General features: G+C 37.4%; 1 protein-coding gene across 2 annotated transcripts; it reads right to left on the minus strand.

Moving 5' to 3' along the window:
• Nucleotides 1–576: 576 nt before the first annotated feature.
• On the minus strand, nucleotides 577–19,957 carry LOC100894028. Of its 2 annotated transcripts, none has more exons than XM_003725441.3 (17): nucleotides 19,898–19,957; nucleotides 19,314–19,451; nucleotides 18,390–18,580; nucleotides 15,839–15,946; nucleotides 14,485–14,672; nucleotides 13,609–13,724; nucleotides 12,325–12,590; nucleotides 11,352–11,513; nucleotides 10,440–10,480; nucleotides 9,356–9,456; nucleotides 7,890–8,151; nucleotides 5,922–6,133; nucleotides 5,052–5,302; nucleotides 3,006–3,185; nucleotides 2,504–2,606; nucleotides 1,543–1,732; nucleotides 577–1,164 (listed from the first exon to the last, which is right to left on the minus strand). In XM_003725441.3, the coding sequence occupies exons 2-17, from the start codon at nucleotides 19,437–19,439 to the stop codon at nucleotides 965–967; spliced, it is 2,697 nt and encodes an 898-aa protein (XP_003725489.3). In that variant the 5' UTR covers nucleotides 19,440–19,451; nucleotides 19,898–19,957; the 3' UTR covers nucleotides 577–964. The 2 variants fall into 2 exon arrangements, with proteins under 2 accessions (XP_003725489.3, XP_011672146.2); XM_011673844.2 differs by having other exon boundaries at nucleotides 19,907–19,941.
• Between the last annotated feature and the right edge of the window lie 918 nt (nucleotides 19,958–20,875).

Here is a 20,875-nt window from a genome sequence, read left to right on the forward strand (position 1 = left end):
TGGTGGCTAGTATTAAATCACTTTATATACAAGTTACTTGGCATTGAATATCTACCGAGAAAGCATGTCACTCGCGCTACTTGCACGAGTACGACGGATTTTGCAGGTACTTGTCGATGGTTGATTCAATCTATTATCAATTTTTTTCTCCAATTCTTGAGATTCATTCATCCCAAAGTAATGAAAACACTCAAATACAAGGCGCAAATTGTTTAAATCCTTATTACTTTACCCTCCTCCCCTATCCGAAGATGGATTAATTTGTTCATTTGTTTTTATTTGTGGTCCAAAGAATTTCTCTGAACGCAATTCCATCACCGAAACTCAAGTCAAGTGTTAACATATTTAATTTCTCGATTCAAAAGAGTAAAAATCTACTGTTTGGAGTCATATTAATAATGATTATAATCCTGATTATCATGATGTTGAACCCACTCAAAAGTAGTGGTCGATTTGTACTACTGAGACTCTGAGAGTGACAAAGTTATTACTAGAATGTATCCCCCCCCCCCTTCTCTCTCTCTTGGACAGAAATGTCTCGCCTCCCTTCAGGTTCTCGTTGCAAATCTTTCCACCTGTTAAGAAAACGAACAGAATAAATAAAAGTCTTAATCGAGTAGGGCCTACATTCGTCACCTCATCGCTAAAATGAATTTATAGCCATTATTGACAAAGTGTCCTTTTTCCATAAAACTGACTTTATTCTTCATATCATTTTCTACCATCTGTTGCCCTATTTTCAAACCGCGAAATGAACATTATAGTCATTGACAAAGTGTCCCTTTTTTCATAAAACTGACAAAATTCTTCTGACCATCTTCTTACATCCGTTGCCCTATTTTCAAACCTCGAAATGAACATTATAACCATTGGCGAAGTGTCCTTTTTTTCCATAAAACTGACAAATTATTCTGACCATCTTCCTTCTGGCCGACATCTGTTGCCTTATGTTCAACCGGCATTTCTAACGTTCCGTGATGGATTCTAGTGAGATGCCGGGGCGACCCACGAACTTCCCCAACCTCCGATTCTGGATCTTGAGTCTTCGCATCACCGTCACCATGGAAACGAGAAGAGCTACGAGGACGAGGCACATGATGAGGGCGCTCACCGAGACATAGATGGAGCCGAGAGGACTCTGGGATAGGGTCTTATTCTTATTATCTAGACAAGAGAGAGAGAGAGAGAGAACAACAATTACACAACATGATTGCAAAACAAAGGAAGGCATAATAGTTCCATTTTCTATCACCTATTTTAAAGCCACACTGTATACTTGTAATTGCTCCCTCTATATAGAAAACAATACCTAATCGGTGACCATTGATCCCCCATGATCCTCTTTTTCGTATGTTATTTGAGAGCCGAGTTGATTAGATAACCACCTGTGGAGTGACCTTGCAGGATGGTCTAATCCCTCCTATAAACTAGTACAGATAAGCTTCTTCTTTTTTTTTAAATGAATGCAAATAGGAAAAGTAGGAATAGGCCGATAGGGGGAGGAAGAAAAGAAAGAGAAAACATGTCATTATTTGCTCCCACCTATTAAGGAGGACGATTTTCCACGACCATTCTCCTTAACAACTCTGATTGGTCCGTCTGTGCCGAAGAGCGCATGTGATAGGCTGTGCGTATCGGCGAAACGACGTCTCCTATTGGTTGGAATGTTGTAAAGAGGACAGTGACGCAGGCTTGCATTATCCTGAAGCTGTATTTCACAGTGAACGAAGATCTACAACGAAAAAGAATGGGATTTTTCCAATTAGCCAATCAGATGCGAGGTTTCAGAGCACCTTGTTAAAAGACGGATACTGATTGGTTAAAACCACAGGGGGGAGATTACATGAAGAAATAAAATTGAAGCTTCCATTCTCCCTAAGCTGTATTTCACGTTGAAGGAAGATGCATAGCAGAAGAGAATGACATTGGTTTAATAAGCCAATCAGAATCGTCGTTTCGGAATACATCGAGTCTGACGGATATTGATTGGCTAATAGTACAGAGGGGAGATTGCATGCGAGTTGCGATTAGACAATAGTTGCCGTGCATCAGGGCGTATAGCTTTTGAATCATAGACCGGTTTTAGTAGGAGATAAATATTACGTCTTGGATTAAAGTTAACAAAATAGTATGGCTTAAAGGCTTTATGAATAAATTTCCGAGTGAAGTGATATAGGATTATAAGGCCGGAAAAACATGCAAAATTAAAATTACCAGAGCTGTCTGTACTACACAGGCGTATAGGCCCCATATTTTGTGCAATAAAACAGGTTTCTGAGAGAAATGAAATGAAACATTCTCTGTAAGCATAATTTCGTGAACTTTAGATAGGCCTCTTCTTCCTGAAACTTCAATTTGCAAAATTGTAACTATTTATGTAATTGTTTGTAATAACATCAACTGATCTTATAAAGTGATACCAATCGCTGCAAAATTGTACAAACATTCATGGCACAATAACTTCTTGTCGGGTATTAAGTCACAATTTAATCATGTAACGTACCGACTCGCTCATGAAGTGGCCGAGGAAAGCGAAGGACTGAATTGAGAATCGGGTCTTCAGACGAGCTTGATGTTCAAACTGGACCGTATCATCCAAAGCACAGCTAATTTATTAAAAAAGGGAAACAAATAGAGTATGGAGTTACAAATATATATGAACTGGATTCCTTCTTTTGAAAAATAGGTTTCATCAATCTTCAACATAAAATATAAATGGATCAGGTAAATTATCAACGAGAAGATGCAGACGGGATGAATGACGAGATAAAGAAGTACAAAACATTTTTTTTTCTTCAAATATTTTGTTTTTGTATGCAGAACTAATAAGACAGAAGATAAATAATGCCGAATACATCGTAGGCCTACTAGAAATTGATGTAAAGCCATTAGTTGTACGGTCAAACCATTGTGATTTTACTAACTTTACTTTAAAATTAACCCTTTTTCTTAACATCGCGATATTTACACCGTACATATAGTTTAGTTATGTGTTGTTTGATTACCCATTTTCAATGAACCGGTAGTACAAACGGTCGGCAGGGTTAGGAGTAGGCGTGGCTTCGCAAGATTTCAAGAAGATGCGTTGCCCTGGCAACGTGTTGGTCTGAGGGGCATCCAGGATGACCTTAGCTTCAAAGAACAATCTGTCCTCAAGCGTGACTTCGAGTGGGTAGTCGGTGTATCTAAATCGAAGTAAAACATTATATATTCATTAATAATAATAATATTTTTGCTTATATAGCGCTTAATACGTTGGGAATGTCTGAGTTTCTAAGCGTTGTACATTATTACCCCGGTCATCGGATTCTGGCTTGCCCACACACAATGTATGCACTGTCTCCACTCCCTTGGGAGCATTCCAACAAGAGCTACTAGGCTCAAATTAATAAGCATACCACATTCATTAATTTCGTCTTTTAGTCATTTATTAAGACCATTCAAACGTTCACTCATTTATACTATTACTATTACAATATTGTATTTATTCATTCAGTCATTCTAACATTAATTAATTCATTTATTCATATATTCATTCCACATATCATTCATATTTAATCATTCATTCACACAATTAAATCATTCATTCACACAATTAAATCATTCATTCCTTTAAATCATTCATTGTCATTCGTTCATTCATTCCTTCATTCATTACAATCAGTCGTTCATTCTTTCAAATATTCTTTCATTATTTCAGTCGTTGATTCATTTGTGCATTCATTCAATCGTTTGTTTATTCATCCATTCAATATAATCAATCGTTCTTACATTCAATTAATCAATCGTTCTTACATTCATCAAATCAAACGTCTATAATAATGTTTAGTTCATCAATCATCCTCTAATAATTTTTCTTGCATTTGTTCATTCTTTCAATCAATTTTCATTACATTTATTCTATCATTCGTTCAATAATTCGTTCAAATAAGTCACTTTCCTTCAGTCAATTTCGCATATTACAACAAAATCAAAATTCCATAACCAGAAAAGGAAAGCGTGGAATTATTTCCTATAAACTCTAGCAGTTTGTTACACCAGGATGGAATCCAAAACACAAGCAACTAAAAACTTGTTTTCACAGTCGAGATTATGTAGGCAAACTCATAATTTGAATATAATCTCTTTTTAAAATTCTCCTAGCTTCTATTCATTCTTTCGAGTGAACAATCCCCCCCCCCCACTTCTCTCTCTATCTATCTCTCTCTGTCTATCTATCTCTCTCTGTCTAATTCCTTTCTGTTTTAACCCTAATAAGGCCGGGGGGCCATTATGGCCCCCCCCCCCCCCCTCCACAATTTTTCTGATTGCTCGGGAACGCATATGGATGGCGCCCCGCCCCTCGCTGACTTTTTTCTTTCGAGTCTTGCGCAACTTTTAAAATAATTTTTTTGAAAATCGGACCTACGGTTACAAGGTCACGTGACCTTTTGTCTTTGCATGTCAGCCTGAAATTCGCTCATTTTCGTGATTTGTGTACAAAACGTATGGCAAAGTCATTTTCCCTAAAAACAGATCAAACATGGGTTATTGGGTCTTGTTTAAAGTTTAGGTGGTTGTTTTGGGAGCCAAAATAGTTAAATTGTAGTAAAAGATGAAATAAAACAACAAAAACAATGAAATACATAAGTTAAAAAAACAATGAAATACATAAGAAATTATCAAAACAAGGGATAACATAAGAAATAAGCTGGCTCTTCTAAATTTTTTGTCGTATTATTATTCAGAATGGTCTAATGAATATATCTAGTGAAAAAGAATGCTTAAATGAATAATATATGATTTATGGGTAAAAATGTAATTTTTATGACTTTATTTGCATAAATTACCATAAATATGCAAATGAGTGAATTTTTCAAAAAATTGAAATTATCATATTATTCTTTACACTTCACTTGACATGCGTGCAAATTTTCGCGGCGATCGGCCGCTTCGCGGCCGAGATCTTCAGGGGGGGGGGGGGGCCATAATGCCCCCCCGGCCCTACTAAGACTTCAAATAGCCCGGCCCTATTAGGGTTAACCTATGGAGGGTTACACTTCGAGACTTACACATATTTTCGGAAATAGGTTTCATCCTCGTACATCTTCATGGAAAAATTGAAAGTACCATGGCCGGTTCGGTTAAAGACCACCGCCGGTAGATCCGCGTCGAACTCGACAAACGTTATCTTATCCTTATCCATTTCGCAGATCACGTTGATTGCCATGGCATTGTGCCGGGTAACCGACGGGTGTCCAAGAACCGTCAATGGGGCTATCCGAATTGTGTTGGATATTATTGATTTTCCACGTCCCGCATCCTGGCAAAAATAATCAACGAGATTTTGCTTATCATATTTAAAAGAGGGATTTTAATGTTATACAGTCTTCATTATCGTTCTTTATAGGGGAAAATACTTGGGCCTGAGATATATATACCAAGTACCGTACTTAATGACAAGGTAGATTGATATTTCAAATATGCCTACACTGGTTCATTGAATCGGAGCAAACATTAGAATGGATTAATAATAATAATAATAATAACTTTTACTTATATAGCGCTTTTCATAAAACATTTATATCAAAGCGCTTTACAATATTGATACAATTAAAACTAAACAGAGTAATGACAAGAAAACAAATATAAAGTGAAATTATGAAACATAAGATAACAAGGTAAGGTAACAATATAAGAACTAGGTAACAAGTTAGTTATTTTAGTAAATTTATTTAGTTAATACAGTTAAGAGCTTAAATTTTAAAAAAAAAAGTCTTGTCAAAAGTTTTTGAGTACTAAGAAGTAAGTACTAAAAGTGGGGGGGGGGGGTGGCTGGGGAGAGGGTAAATCACATTATGGAACAAAGAGGGAAGGGATGAAGAAGGGGATATTATACCGTTACCGTATTTAGATTTGAGATAATTAGATTGACTTCTTACGATTTGGGTTCCACAATACTGGTAGTGGGTCCCCATTACAAAATGGGTCCCATTGTGTTCCTGCCCGACACAAGTTGGTTCATTGAAGTGCATGTTGTTCGGGTCTTCAAATGGGACCATTGTCTTCGGAACGAAGATCTGCATGAAAGTCCCGAAACATTGCGGACGCGGAAGGAACCGGTCGGTTGGAGGACGCGTGATCCCTTTCGAGTCTATAAGAAATAAAGCAAATCAACATCGAATCGGTTCTATTGTTTTGTTGTTGTTGTTTTTTTTGGGGGGGGGTGGGGGTGCTCAAGTTCCCGCCCCTTAACAATACATGTTCAAGCCTCCAAAACCTTTTCCCGAGGCACACCAAGAAAATGAATGCAAGATACGAGAACCACATATAAAACAGATAAAAATCGAAAAACTGACATAACCGTATAAAGGGATGTCGAGCAAACATTAGCATCTCTTCGACTACTCTGTTAAAGGTAAGCTTCCTACCACCATGGCATTTTATTTTTTAAATATTTTTTTAGGCCTTTGTCTTTAGAAAAAATAGATATTGATGGTTATCAAACTTTTAAAACAAATAACTTTGTTTTCATGTCATTCCAGTATTTACAAAATTAACTGTTTCTCGCAGGCAGTCCAACCGCTATTGTTTTTAGAAGTTCATAATACATATTGATTAAAATAAAAAAAAATAAAAATCTGCCATAGTAGCCCCACCCCACCCGAACATCCCCTCCCCACATCCCTGTTGATCGTAAGGTAGTGTCGTTAACGGGCACATCAAGTACGATCTCTGGTGATTAATTTTTGCTTATCGCTTATATGGGATCAAGCAAATACATTACTAGAATTGGGATAAAGACGATCTAAGCCTTTTAAGAATATTTATTTCGCCTACCTTTCTATCAAAGATATTGCCATAATTTCATATTATAAAAACATAAGGATGCTGAGCAATCTCTCGTTTTGGTCTCACTTCTTCTCGCATAAAAATCTATTCATCTTGTGTCAACTTCAATGTAAACAAATTAAGCTAGGACGCCCTCTTTATGGTCTAACAAAATTATGCATTTTGAAAGGGAACTTGGTGTTGAAGGCGTAAAGAATGTAGTTGGCTTTTGTTTCTGTTTAAAATATCATCATAAGTAATTGTTGATCAAAATTAATTAAAACTTGATATTTAAATCAGTGATTAGGAATTAATTCTGGTGATTAATTTTTGCTAATCGCTTAAATACGGAATTCATATGAGAGGCGGCAAAATAAAAGTTAGTGCCCATCTGAAATCTAGTCTCTACATTGTAACACTAAAAAGCCACTGCAAAACAATCGGGCGTTAGACGAGCTTACTCTCGGCCATTTACCTGTAATATTGAAAAAGGTGTGCTGAAACTGATGGCTATTAAACTGAACGACTTAAATTATATTTCATTATAGATTTTCGTTCACTGTTGAAGCTTCATGATAATGCAAGCCTGCGCCACTGTCCGCTTTAAAACATTCCAACCAATAGGAGACGTCTTTTTCGCTGATATGCAAAGCCTATCACATGCTCTCTTTGGCAGAGACGGATTAGGAATTCATAATTATGAGAGGCGGCAAAAGAAAAGTTAGTATCCAAATGAAATCTGGTCTCTACATTGTAGCACTAGACAAAGCCACTCCAAACAATGCAAGCGATATAGGAGCTGATTAACTCTTGACCATTCACCAGTAATATTGTTTGCAGATAAGAAAATTTATTTTACTCTAGGGCCTCTTGCAATCTCGAAAATTGAATCAAGCGATCTAATAACGTCATACTCCGGTAATTTATGGACTAAGAAATTCAGGATTCCAAATTTTTCTACTTTTGATTTTGCATGACTACAAGCGACTCAAGCGATCTAGCTCAAACATTCAACTTTGAATTACTTTTCATCTCGCTTGTTCCCCGGTAACAATCCCTGTAGCCACTTTCAAATCTACCTGTGCCTATGTAGAAGTCCCAGGCGGCCGGTTTTGACCAGGGCTCGCAGGTGCTGAATCCCCTCGCCAGACCTTCGGGCAGGCTGAGGGTGTAGTTGGTGCCTTCGTGAAGCAGACCATCGGGGACGCTAAACAAGATGGCGTTGTAGTCGTAGATGAGGCCGTCGCCCGGTTCGGTTTCGACCTTGACGGAGTGGACCAGGGTCGAGTGGTCGTCGGCCCGAAGGATTCGGATCTCGGATATCAGATTGGGGCGGGCTATCTGTGATCAAAATATGAAGGAAACAAAGTCTATGAATTCGAGCATGGTTGTGCCAAAAACGAATCTTCATATCCTTAAACACTCAATACAACTGGATCAATCACAGACTGTTGTGGTTGTATTACATCTTCCAAAAGAGCATAATAATCTGGGTTCCATTTCTCGATATATCATCTCGATTGGCTGTTCAGGGCCCTGTTGCACAAAACTTACCATTGATGGTAACTTTGCCATCAATGGTAACTACCAATGGAAACCTTGATTTTGATTGGCTGTTGAACCCTGTTACCATGGTAGTAGCCATTGATGGCAAAGACATCATCGATAGTAAGTTGTATGCAACGGGGCCCAGATCTGTATATAAGCGCAGGGATAGGCTCACATTGAAGTGGACACCGATTTTGTTTATCTCTGCTTCCTGTTCATTCGGTTTGTGTATAAGGGGGAAAAGCCCGCCCCCCCCCCCCCCCCACTCAGTGTTATTTAGGGTACGCATATGCATGTACCCTCTTTGAAAAAAAAACCTAAGTCCGGTGTTTAAAACGGGCTTTTGTGTACTACGAGCCGAACTTTGGTGCGTGAAAAGTTCCCTTTTACCGGACATTTTGGTAACACGCATGGTATCCCTCCGATCACGGAGTGTGACTTACGATTTCGTATTAAGCTTTGGACAACAAAATGTCTAGTCAATTTGCTGCCTATACGATGATAGGCGTATGTCTAAGAGGCTATACGTGGTAAGAAATGAGACGTACAGATGTCAAAGAACAAACATACAGAAGTACAGCGAATCGATACAATTTAAACAGGACAAATCATCTGCTAGAAGATTCGTCTAATGAACACGACGCTTGTATAAGTTCCAGTTCCAGTTTTATTTATCTTTCTTTCATAACACGCATTACAAATATGACATGAATATATTACAAGTTGACAGAATATGGCGTTAGATGAGATGACCTTGGTTGAAAGCAAGGCTTGTGGAATTAAGGTCCCTCGTGGTCGAGTAGCACATGAATATGTCCAAAATTTAAAAAACTCGTCAGATAAGAATACTGCATTCATTAAAATGCTTACAAACTAAACTAAATAATGAACTAAGAAAAATATAAACATAAATAAGTATAATAGAATCTACTGACTATAAATAATGGCTATAAACAAGAGAAGCAAGAAAATACTGCGATGTATATCAAAAGCTTACCAGATCATCAAAGACAATCTCAAAAGCTGTCCCCTCGGGACGGACTGCCATGCCGTCACCCGGATAGGAGAAGAGAGGACTCGGTGTCGGAGCACTCTCATCTAAGACGTGAAAATACGTTAAAGTTGGTAGGATATTGGTTGGTTATATTTATGATCATAAAATATAAAATACCATGTGAGCCAAAAGAAAAAATACACCTGGAAAATTGCTGATTATTTAAAAAATCATCTATGAACAGTAAATCATTATACATCTTGTGAAAGAGCGTTTTATCCCAAATCATTTAGTATCATTTTTGTGTGGTATGTTCACGCTTTTTCTAGTTGTAAACTTTTTCTTGACTCACACTGTACAAACATAATAACATAAAAAGAAACAAAACACTAATATATTTACATGGACTATTCTATTAAAAGAAATAACAAATAAAGATCGAGGTATCATCCGATTCAGATCCATCGACAAAGCTGATCCGTTCTTCCTCGGGGTCCCAAAAATAACTACAATATTGATCAATTATTAATAATTATAAATGATAATATAAGTACAAGTAAACAAATGCGATTAACAAATTCATGATAATTACACGAGATGCATAATGCACGGTTTCATTCAGTGCTAACGAGCCCTATATTCAGTTAAAACTTATTATTGATAGGGGATATCAACTAGAATGTAAACTGGAAATGGTGAAAGCTGGAAACCCTATTTGTCGGAAAGTATCAGTTGTTGCTTTTCATCTCTTCCTTTTTTTTTGTTATGAAATAATAGGAGTCATGACTGTGCACAGATCTAAAATTCATGGAGATTTGAAAGGAATTATAGAGACATTATGTTGACAAAGAGAGACAGTATGAAACAGTAACATTCAAAAGTTGTAATCACTGAAAATATTAATAGGCGTACTAAAAACAACATTATTAAAAACTCATCTCGTCTGTCATTGGTTCAAATAAAAACAGGATTTATCAGGAATTTAGTGAAGGGATACGGAGGAGGGGGAGGGGGCCGAAGGAGTGTGTATGGAGTTGAAGTGCTTGGGGTGAGCATATTTGTGGTTCGAAGCTAAACTCTATCTTACCTCCCACTGAAATGTCAATACATCCTTGACTTCCTTGCAACCTGAATTTGAGGGGGAAGAAAATCGTAATATTACTATAACCAAGGAGGGTTTCATTTTGTGACAGAGGTATAGAGAAATATACATCAGTGTTAACGTTACAAACAAAGCGTTTCCCATCATCAAAGCCCACTTACAAATTGGGATTTCATTAAAACAAGCATAATTATGTTAAGATGACGTCTGCAATCGGTGCGTCATTTTTATTGGGCCAATTTTAACGATTCTTCGGTTTCCCACGAGGTGTTTTCAGTATTGCACTATTTAATGACAATCGGGAAAGAAATATAAATCATAGACCAAGATACAATCTCTTGTTATATCTTTCGAATAAAAATTACATATTTATGTTACTACTAAGTTGTTCGCTTCACCCCCTCGCAACATTTAGAAAGGGATAATTCCGAGCAACGAGATGCCCGAATATCCTCATATTCATGCATATAATTATCATGATGGCGGGTTGCACGCGTACATTATTTTATATCTGGTATGTTCATTACAAAAAAAAAATTAAAGGGAGTGTAGCATGACGAGACTATACGTGTCTTTCCCGCGTGGCCTGACTCGGGGCCAATCGGGTATAATACGAATTCGGACGACGCGACCGCAGCCGGTGCGTGGAACCGTACGCGAAACCGAAGCGTGAGAAGAACTTGGGTCTGTTTCGCGAACGCTAGCGCGCGCTGACCATGTAGAGATTAAGTTGCTGACTACCGTCCATCAAGTCCATTCGTTTACGTACAGTTGTCCAAAAGAAGACGTAGATGGCGTTAACCAGTATTTGCAAAGCTACACCCCCCTTTGACAGCAGATGAAAGTAGTTATGATTCTGTTAACTATTACATCGCGGTAAAACACTATTTTTGTTACCCGGTAGTATCTTCTGGCTGGAAGCAGAAGAGAGACACACCCCTGTCATTCTCTTCCGGTGTCCATGACATTGTGACGTAAGCCTGCAATGGGTTTCCTGGAACCTGGCGTAGAGGGCTCCTCTGCATTCCACGCACGCTGGTCGTGGCGATTTGTCGGATCCTGTGGAAGATTCAGTTTGGGAAAGAATCAGAGAGACCGACGAGGACAAGTTGAAGGCAAAATGGACAAAGCCGGCTTACTTTTGAAAGTTCACGTCCATCACAAGTTATTAACGAGAGTCTCATGTTGGCATTTCCTGAAACCGAAATTAATTGCCAGTAGTCAGAAAATGCATATTAGGTGAATTATAATAGATACTTCATTTAGATTATGAACCATACCTATAGTTCATGTACTTCGCATGGGACGTAAAACTGAGGTCATGGAAACAACTAAATGAATTAAATCATCCCAGAGGTAGGCCTAAAATCTAACAACATCAACAAATTATTTAACAAAAACAATTATTTAGCTTATCTGTCCATTTTCTTGAGGCTTCTGTGCGCGATGAGATCGGCAATCAAGTAAACACAAGCACTGTGCAACCTCCACTCACTTACACATACAACCTCTTTGTGAGGCGGTCAGGGCCAGAGGATATCTGCGATACCGTCAATATCAGAGAATGAAGCTTTCGGTCTATATAGGTCTGACAATAAAAGGCTTCAGATGCCTTAGCCATGTGCCCTTGCTATGCAAAAGGCTCTGCAACACACATTTCACCCTTACCCAGATGCCCTTTAAGAACAGGTGGTCATGGAAACGGATTCGACATGACTTTGTTCTCAAAGAAGCTTACACTCTATATGCTTTTCTGTTTAGCTCATTTAAATAAACAAAAAATTGGACTTTTCATCATATCAACGTACTCCTCCTTCCTCCTTGAATTTTGTTAACGAATTTAGGAGCTTAAATTGGGTTATTCGCTAACCTTGTTGCATTGTTTGTCGTCTGTGCGGTGACGTTAAATCTGAACGTCTGCCCGACCCGGAGGATCCAACAGGAGCCCGTCGACGGGCCGAGGATGACGGGCTTGGAACAGGTCATGTCCCCAGTGACCTCCAGCATGAGCTGGAAGGGGACCTTACTGTGGACGACGCCGTTGCTGGAGTCTTCGATCATGATGGCCACGGCGTACCAGCCGACTTCCATGGCACCGGGGTTGGGGAGTATGAGGCGGCAGCCGAGTTCTCGATTCTAGAAAGGGAGATGGGAGGCTCTAAGATTTGTCTCCTGATCGTTAAAAATATTTACTATTTTGAGAGACACTTGACACTTGACATAGAATTCTTATTGGGTCACTGAACCTGTCATAAACTGACAGATCACTATTGATGACGATTCCCTATTATTTTGATTGCCATATTACATATGTATGTTCACCCGTGTAGTTTTAAAGCCGAAACGAAAAAGTTAACTCTAGTTAAATTATAGAGTAACTTTGTTAATAGGTTTGGGAGGGGGAGAGCTGACTACTCTCTCGTTTCTAATCTGTTTAACCTCTGAATAATAAGACGAATGAAAACCAACAAAGAGATATTGCACATGGCAGGACGTAAACAAATTGCACTAGTAGGATTAGTTAAGGAGGGAAAGATCAAATACTTTGGTCACGTTAAAAGGCACCAAACCCTTTTAAAGGATGTATTGGAAGGAAGAGTGGAAGGAAATAGACGTAGAGGGAGACCATGTAGAATCAACTGGGAAGAGAATGTCAAGAACTGGAGTGGACTAAAACTGCAAGAGTGCACCAGAATGGCAGAAGATAGAGTGAAATGGAGAGATGTTGCATTCAACCTCCGAACCGGGAGAAGATACTGAGATAGATAGAATAAGACGGTATTGACTACAGGGATTTCGCTACATAAAGGGGTGTGTTTAATGAAACCCACATTACCATTGGTAAATCTTGAATTACATATTCGAGCATTCTTGGCAATTAAAAATGCAGAAATTGATGATTTTGTTTTGGTTTAATTTGTTAACTTTCTTCTTGCTTTGCTTGTATAAGATCTAGGGCTGATTGTGTTTGTAAGGGTTCTAGGACATCTACCCCCTATAGGGCAACCACCCTCCAGGACAACTACCCCCTGGTTCAAACCCAGGGGTTGATTATCCGGGGGTCGATGTCCAGGGGGTAGGTTTCAGGATACGGTTTACAAGGTCCGACGACCCCTCCAATTCGAAACTACACGCCCCTAGATTACTACCCTACCTGTAGACGCCATTTTGAAATAGGCCAGACGCGGCGAACATTGCAATTGCTCCTACACTCGCCTCTTTCACCGTCAATCCATCGACATCTTACGTCATCGCCGTCCGCATCGTAAGCTTTCAATCAAAAAGGGAAAACAAAAAAGTAAAAAAGCAAAACATAAAAAGAGATACAAATACAAATGAAAATCAAGCGGATAATATGGATACATTATTATCGAAACTTAAGCTGAAAATATTCGTTAATTTAAGTCTAAACCCCATTCACGAAAATTTCCTTGTTAGTATTTGAACGAGATGCCTGAACATCCACATTGTCTTGTATATTTGTTGGCGGGGTGACCGCATATACGTTATGTTATATATTATCTAGTATGTTGATCGCAGAATAATTATTTCAACATATCAAAGATGACATTTTTTTTTTAATTGGTATTTTGTTTGGGGGGAGGGGGGCTCACTTGATTTGCCCGTTAGCAAAAATAAGAAACAAATATTCCAATATGTATGGTAAGTGTGCACACGGCACTTGACTAGTTACAAAGTGATGCACAAGTAATAGCATGTGATGAATTTGGGATTGGGGTTACGCGAAACCTTTAATTTCTGAAAATTATGCCGTGATTGAAAGAAAAAGGGTTAAAACCGGTGCACGAAACCATTTTTAAGCCCCACTGCCTAAGTTTGGCCAGGATGGATTACACCTCCCTGCATGGTCAGTGACAGGTGGTTATCTCATCAAGCTATCACATAAGAAATAAGGGATCATGGGGGACTAATGGTCACCGATTAGGTAATGTTTGTTAAATAGAGGGCACAAGTAGTTATGAGTAGCGAAGTGGGGCTTTAATTGAATTGAATTTGAACCGATACTCACTTGGTATGTTTAGAACGGCGTTTGCGCAACCCCTATTGACCCTCTGGACGGGTAGTCCGGTGGTGATAGGGGCGTGGTTGATTGCCCCCGTGTCCGCCCTGACAGACAGGTTGACCGACATGACGAAGTCCCAGTTCTTTGGAGGTTCATAGTTCAGCAGACTATGGACCCAGCAACACGAGTCCCATCTAGTAATGACGATATTGATATTGATAATGATGATGACGACGATGATGATTATACAAATAATAGTGCTACTACAGTGTACTACTACTACTACTACTACTACTACTACTATCCTACTACTACCACTACTACTACTATTATCCTACTACTACTACTACTACTACTACTACTACTACTACTACTACTACTACTACTACTACTATTCTACTACTACTACCACTACTACTTCTACTACTACTACTACTACTACTACTACTTCCCTACTGCTACTACTACTACTACTACTATAGGCTACTACTATGCAACCAAAAATAATGATTATGACAATAACGACAATAATGACAACAATGATAATTATGTTGTCACTGTTGTTGACCGAGCAAGAGTCCAAACTGAATCGATTTTGTTCGAGTGCGAATCACGATCGCAACGAGTTTCAAGAAATTAATTTGAGGGCAATTCAATTCCATATATTATTGCATATAATCATTTTCGGATCCCGAAAATGTAATCGTTCGTACATTTCAAAATATTCTTTCTCCATCAATTGTCTGCTTTTTCCTTTTCTAATAATAAGTTGAATAAATGATTAAACTAATCAATACATATAAATGATAAATGAATGATTGAAAGAATAAAAGAAAAAAATATGCGAGTGAAAAGTTATATCAATCTAATGTGTATAAATCGATAATAAAGATTTTTTTTTTAAATGATGAAATAAATGATAAAAGAATGAATTAATCAATTAGTATAAAAAGTTGATAAAATGAAAAGACCTATATGTATAAATAAATAAGTAGATAAATGATGAATAAAAAGGTAAGTAGATACATAAATGCTAACTGAATAAATAAATGATAAATGAATGAGTAAATGATAACTAAATAAATAAATGTTAGACAAATAAATAAATTTTTAAAAAAATACAGCCTAAAAAATGTAATCAAGAAAGAAAGATATGAATATATAGGTATATGAATGATCGAGCCAATGAATATATTAAAGAATGACATAAATGTTTAAATACATACATAAATAAGAAAGTGATTAGATAAAAGAACAAACAAATAAATAAACAGATAAACAATAATGAATGAATGAATAAATAGATAGTATATAATTGAATAGTGATTTGATTAAAAAAACATATCATGGTTGTACTTACAAGAGATCAAAGTCTAGACGTCCATCTGGCGGAGGTGCGATAATCTTCTTGTTTTCACCCATCACCCAGCTTCGGTCCAGGCTTACCGGGTAGCCAGCCGCCTCGTGTCTGAAACATTAAAGGGAAAGTCCACCCCAAAAATAAGTTTGTTTCGATAGAGGCAGAATAATAAGAAAATCAGGTGAGTGAAAGTTTGAGCAAATTCTGAATGAAAATAAGAAAGTTATGAATTATTGAAGTTGTGATCAATCAAATACAAATTGGCAACTCTGTGATTTATTATACGAGCTCTCCTTCATTTGCTTTGTGCATAATATTCCATAAAATCATGTTTTCTTCGTTATTGATGACGGAATATATATTTGTTCCTTGCAGGGGGAGTATAGAAACATATTTGCAATTATTATAATTAGGGTGCATGTATGGTTGAAATTTTTCTTGAGGGAAAATGAAAATTTTAGATTTTTTAGTACTGAGCAAATGGAAGTTGAGCTCGCATGATACGTCATAGAGTTGCCAATTTGTGTTTGATTGATCACAACTTCAGAAATCCTAACTTCCTTATTTTTAATCGGAATTTGCTCAAACTTTCACTGACTTGTTTCTCTCATTTTTCTACTCCTATTAAAACTAACTTAATTTCAGGGTGGACTTCCCCTTTAAAGTATATGTAGTGATATTTGTAGTGGTGGTTGTTTTACCTGACAGCTAAGAATGCATAAATGCTTGTTAGTAAGCGACCAGAGGACCGACGGCTTTAGGTCCTCTCCGAGAGACCTGGTAATGAGGATTAATGCCTTACCAAAGCACACTTGCGCATCGCCTTGGTTTCGAACCCGGGTCGCTGGATTACGAGACCAATGCTCTACAAACAGTGAGCTATTGCGCCAGTCAAACATTAGAGGAACCTCACCCCAAAGAGTAAGTATAGGCAGTGGCGTACGCAGGATTTTTTCAAGGAGGGGGGGGGGGGGTTAACATTTATAAATCGGGCCGAAAATTTCGCAACGACTCAGCCAGCCGCTGAATTAGTGGGGGGGGGGGTGGGAGGGGGGTGGTGGAGGTAAGAGGACACGTTTTTTGTGTTTTTTTTGTCCCCAAAAATGGCAACGACTCAGCCGGCCGCTGAATTAGCGGGGGGGGGGGGTAAGAGGAAAGATGATATGTATTTCCTGCATTTTTATGTACAATATTCTTTACAAAAGTGTACAAGAGATATGCAAATGATATTCTTGGCATGATGATGCATAATGCCTTTTTACTATGACATGGGCGCAGCCATTTTCTTGATAGTGCGACCAGGCGAAGTTTAATTGGAAAGACATTTTGATTTTCTTTTCAATGAGGAAAAATCATAGCGGAGAAGGTACTAAAACATAAATTTGGTGAAAATATATGTATATATACATTTATAAATCAAACAAATAACTTATAACAGTCACGAATGTTTTAAATATGCATTAAATACATCTGGTGCACAAATCGGGCGAATCGGACCAATAATAACAAAATTATGTCTGCAATAAGTAAAAGGAAGTATTTAGTTTTGCTCATTATTTCGTGTTTTTCATATATACACACATATAATTATAATTTCTTATAATAGTCTTGACTTGTTGTCTAACAAAAATAAACAACAACAAAAACAACAAAAGTGTCCGGAGCAGCTAAACAAAACAAAAGATACATAACCTAATGTATATGCAGTATGCTCTAGTCTCGCATTGTACACACTGTTACGCACAGCGACTGACACGAGTTTGTCTCTACAAACTTTGTGAAACCGGCAAGTATTAAAAGGATTGGGCAACTTTACCTCAGATTCTAAACAAAATCTGGAATTTAGCTCATGCTGCAATCATAATTGTAAACCTTTAGGTCAGTCAGAAATCCCATGACTTTTACAAGCCGATCGCCTGTCTGATTATCAAGATATTTATGATTGGAATTAAGATTGTCAAAACCGTTTGCCAAACGGTTTTGAACAGAACTAGAGTCTATTTGGTAAAATGAGTATGGTAAAACCGGTCACTCAAAGATTTTTTACTTTTTTGAAGCACTTCATGATCATTTCAAAGAGCAATTTTGTTAGGGCTTCAATTAATATATTACACCATATCACAGACACTGTCTGATAACGCAAAGGGCCATGAATCTCAGATTTCAAAGATGGAAACTTGAAAACCAAACTCAAACGTTCAATAATAATTACCTATGTCAAATAAACATGTAATTTCATCTCTCCTCCCTAAGTTTTCTTACTTCACCTTTTCCTATATCCCTTTGCCTGTATGTTTAGTGTTTAATGTTTTTTGTTTTTTTAATTAAGTTTGTTTTGTATCTCATGTTTATTGAATGTATATTTCTTTATATATTGGGCACCCCATTATTAATCAAGCCTTGGCTTTTAGGGGCACCCTGACCATTTATACTGTATTAATAATTTTCATACATTCATGATTTGTATATTGATTTTTGTTTATTTTAAATGGTTTAATAAAACGAATTGAATTGAATTGAATTGAAACGATAAACAATGCTTTAACCTAACCTTGCAGTGCAATAGTAGTCCAAACGGTGCCGATCATAACCGATATCTCTGGTGACATTGGGGTACTGGATTCGAATTCCTCCTCGATCACCGTTCAGCAGTGTGTTCGCAGAGACCCTGTCGAAGGTGCAGTTGTGGTCGCCCTCATCGGTATCTGCCTTCCAGGCGAGCCGGTACGTGATCTCAACATTCTGGGGCATTTAAAAAATGGTGAAGAAAATGATACCGATATTGATAATGGTGATCGAGATGATGAATTATTACTAGAAGTACTCGAAGTAGTAATATCAGTATATTGATAATATTATCGTATCGTATCAGTAATAGTATTGATATTATTATCGTTTCATCATCAATAGTATTAACATTAGCAACATCTTAAGGACTGTAAATCAGTAGATCATTTCAAGGTCAGTCTGAAAACTTATCTAATGGCCAACTTTACCTAATAACATCTTTTTCACCATATGTAATGTAAACATAATCTTATTATTGTTTATAATTATGTAGCTCATTGTAAGCGCCTTGAGCCCCCCCCCCCCCCCCCCCCCTGGGTGGATATGTTGCGCATGATAAATTTCTTTATTATGATTATTAATATCATCATCATTATTTTTATCATTATCATTGTTGATGTTCCTGTTGTATGAGATGACCCCTAAAAAGTATAATTGAAAAATAAAGAAAGGAATAAGCAGAGGAGCGATGGCTCAGTGGTAGACTAGTGGTCTAGGAGGTCCTGGGTTCGACACTAAGTCGATGCACTAGTCGGAGAGCCCTTTGGTAAGGCAGTAATCCTAATAACCAGTCCCTCAGAGAGAACTTAAAACCATCGGTCACAGTTGATTACGTTAAGCATACACATGCTTTCCTAACAGTCAAACTATCAAATGATTAAGATATTGACAAACTAAAAAAACTTACCCCATTTGGCGTAGCTCTCCATGACATCGATCCACCCCGAAAATGTTCACAATCCCCGACGTCAATGATGACGAGAATGAAGACGACTACGAATAGCTTTAATATCGAACCGTTTGAGGTCATCATGATATTCCTTTGCTGCCCGTTAAGAAGAGAGAGAAAAAAAAATCCCATTTACCATTCTTTTTCCTGTTTTCCTGGCCTGATCGAATAGCGGTTAGTGAATAGGCCTATTATGATGTTCTACTTAAAAAATAATGATCTAGAAATTGTCTTGAAATACGGAAACGTGTAAATTGAAAATATGAAAGCAAATACTATATAGCATAGTATTGTTCTTTTGAGAAAGGTCTAATGCAACAACTAAGCACCAAATTAGTATCTCGCTCTCAAAATGGTGTTGGTGTTTGTTGGTAATCTTTATAAAAATCTAAAAGTAGTGCTGAGTACCGCTGATCTATTTTTATTATATCATCCTATTTCAAAATCAACGAAATTACAAACTTTTCGTTCAGGTTTTATTCCATATCTCGATGTTGCGTAAAGTTTAAAAGAGAAAAAAAAGCATGATAAACTTCCATTACCAAAATTACCAAAATGTATATTGAGCGGTTTTGTCCTCTTCTCGCTGATAATGATTCTGATGATTTTTGAAGACTCCAGCCTATTTGTATGATTTGACAGTTGGAAATACGACACATTTGACCCAAAAAGTTGAATGACGTCATTGACGATGCATAAACACATGAAATATGAGGAATTCGGGAATAAAAAGCATGTTTATTTCGTGGAAGGCATAGCAGGCTATTTGTTTGTGTTCGTTTTTAAATCATTTATTCTATTCTCCCCACCCCGCTCTAAACTTTACCCCCACAACTACTTAACAAACAAAAAACACGAACAACAACACAAGAACAAAAACAAAAGACGGTTCTTAACTGAATACTATAATGGGATCAAATTGTTCCCATTAAAGCAATGAAAAATTCTCTTATAAACACAAGGTTTTGGAAAACGGACATAGAACACAATTTGTTTGACCAGAAGAAGAAGAGGAAAAAGAAGAAGAAGAAGAAGAAGAAGAAGAAGAAGAAGAAGAAGAAGAAGAAGAAGAAGAGGAAAAAGAAGAAGAAGAAGAAGAAGAAGAAGAAGAAGAAGAAGAAAAAAAGAAGATGAGGAGGAGGAAGGAGAGAAAGAAGAACAAGAAGAAAAAAAAATTGGTTCATTGATCATTGTAAATAAGGGCGTCACTCGAGTAAAAGGTCCTCCAAGTCTAAATAAGTACCCCTTCGACATAAATCATTCAATATTCTTGTAATAGACACTAGCTTTGAATGTTAGGCCTCATTGGGGGAGAAAACGACATACCCTCATAGTCCAACTTTACGATAGTCTGTCTTTTCCTTTCAATCCTTAAAGGTTTAAAGGGGATCGAAGTCCATCCTGATATCAAGTTGGTTTTTTATTTTTTTATTTATTTATTTATTAACATTTATTTCCTTCTCAACAGCACAATATAAAACAAAATGTATATATACATGATATATGTAACAATTATTTCA

The sequence above is a fragment of the Strongylocentrotus purpuratus genome, unplaced genomic scaffold (assembly GCF_000002235.5).
Source record: "Strongylocentrotus purpuratus isolate Spur 01 unplaced genomic scaffold, Spur_5.0 spur5_scaffold_17, whole genome shotgun sequence".
Lineage (NCBI taxonomy): Eukaryota > Metazoa > Echinodermata > Echinoidea > Camarodonta > Strongylocentrotidae > Strongylocentrotus > Strongylocentrotus purpuratus.

Excerpts from the sequence above, each read along its gene's own strand:
- LOC100894028 (XM_003725441.3), bottom strand. The coding sequence starts at position 19,439 with ATGATGACCTCAAACGGTTCGATATTAAAGCTATTCGTAGTCGTCTTC. Across the intron at positions 8,152-9,355 it reads AGATTGTCTTTGATGATCTG|ATAGCCCGCCCCAATCTGAT; the intron begins GTAAGCTTTTGA and ends TTTTGATCACAG. Across the intron at positions 1,733-2,503 it reads GCCACTTCATGAGCGAGTCG|ATCTTCGTTCACTGTGAAAT; the intron begins GTACGTTACATG and ends TTTTCGTTGTAG.